The 946-nt window shown below is 62.3% G+C and overlaps 1 protein-coding gene across 1 annotated transcript in view; it reads left to right on the top strand.

The window, feature by feature from the left end:
• Window positions 1–151, top strand: part of MNEG_10431 (hypothetical protein) — a gene marked incomplete at both ends in the record, with an annotated part of 5,206 nt that extends 5,055 nt beyond the window's left edge. Inside the window, one exon of the mRNA XM_014041098.1 lies at window positions 29–151. Coding sequence (XP_013896552.1) covers window positions 29–151 — 123 coding nt within the window. The remainder of the gene's footprint in view (window positions 1–28) is intronic.
• Window positions 152–946: the final 795 nt, after the last annotated feature.

The following is a 946-nucleotide window of genomic DNA, read 5'->3' on the forward strand; positions in this document are numbered from 1 at the left end:
TGCTGCCGCGGCGGGCGCCGGCTCGGAGGGCGCGGCCTCGGGAGCCGGCTCGGAGGGCGCGGGCTCGGGCGCCGGCTCGGAGGGCGCGGCCTCGGGCGCCGGGTCGGAGGGCGGCGCCTCGGGGGACCTGGTGGTCGCTGACGGCGCGTGAGGCGGGGCTGCCGTTCGAGAGGGCTCGGCCCGAAGCTTGGCTGCCCCTTGCTCAAGCGGCCTGGTCTTTGCCTGGTGGGGTTTTTTCGCGCCGGACGTTCGGTTGCCGGCGCCTTGCCAGCTGATGAAATCGCGGCACTGCCTGGGTGGATCCTCAATTGTGACACAAGACTTGGTCGTGCCTCGAACCTTAAGATTCACAGTGCCTCTGACAGCCATCTCGGCTGCGGTCGACTGGCTGCAAAGCTGGACTTGCCATTGACATTTGCGCCGCTGCGTGACGTTGGCGTTTGCTCATTCCTTTGCAGTACACTGGCGGCGCTTTGTGCGCGACCTGCACCCTCCTTGCTTCTTTCCAGACAAACAGGCCCAGTATGAATCTGTACGTTTGCTTTGGGGATGTGCGATGCATTTTACCAAAACACAGGAATGCTCTTGAACGGGCATGCAATCAACAACACTGCATTTGCAGTCAACGGCGACGCTTTCTGTGTGCTGTTCATCAACATGAGCATTCAGTAACCAAGCGAGCAGGAAGCACGGGCGGTTGTGAACTCACGATAGCAAAGCAACAGAGCTCAAACAGCGCTCTTTGCGCGGGATTACACATGATAGGCCACAGCGTATGGCCGAAGCAGCAGCAGCTGCAAGAGACGCCTACGGGTCTCCGTTTGACGCGCCCAGCCTGCGCAATTAGAAGCCCGCCGCCTCCGCCGCCATCTCGTTGTGGCGCCGCGCGGCTTCGTTGTGGGCGAGGTGTCCAAGGAACTCTGGCTGCAGCATGTCCCTTGGGTGG

This window comes from Monoraphidium neglectum (genome assembly GCF_000611645.1).
Source record: "Monoraphidium neglectum strain SAG 48.87 unplaced genomic scaffold scaffold02311, whole genome shotgun sequence".
NCBI classification, from domain to species: Eukaryota; Viridiplantae; Chlorophyta; class Chlorophyceae; order Sphaeropleales; family Selenastraceae; genus Monoraphidium; species Monoraphidium neglectum.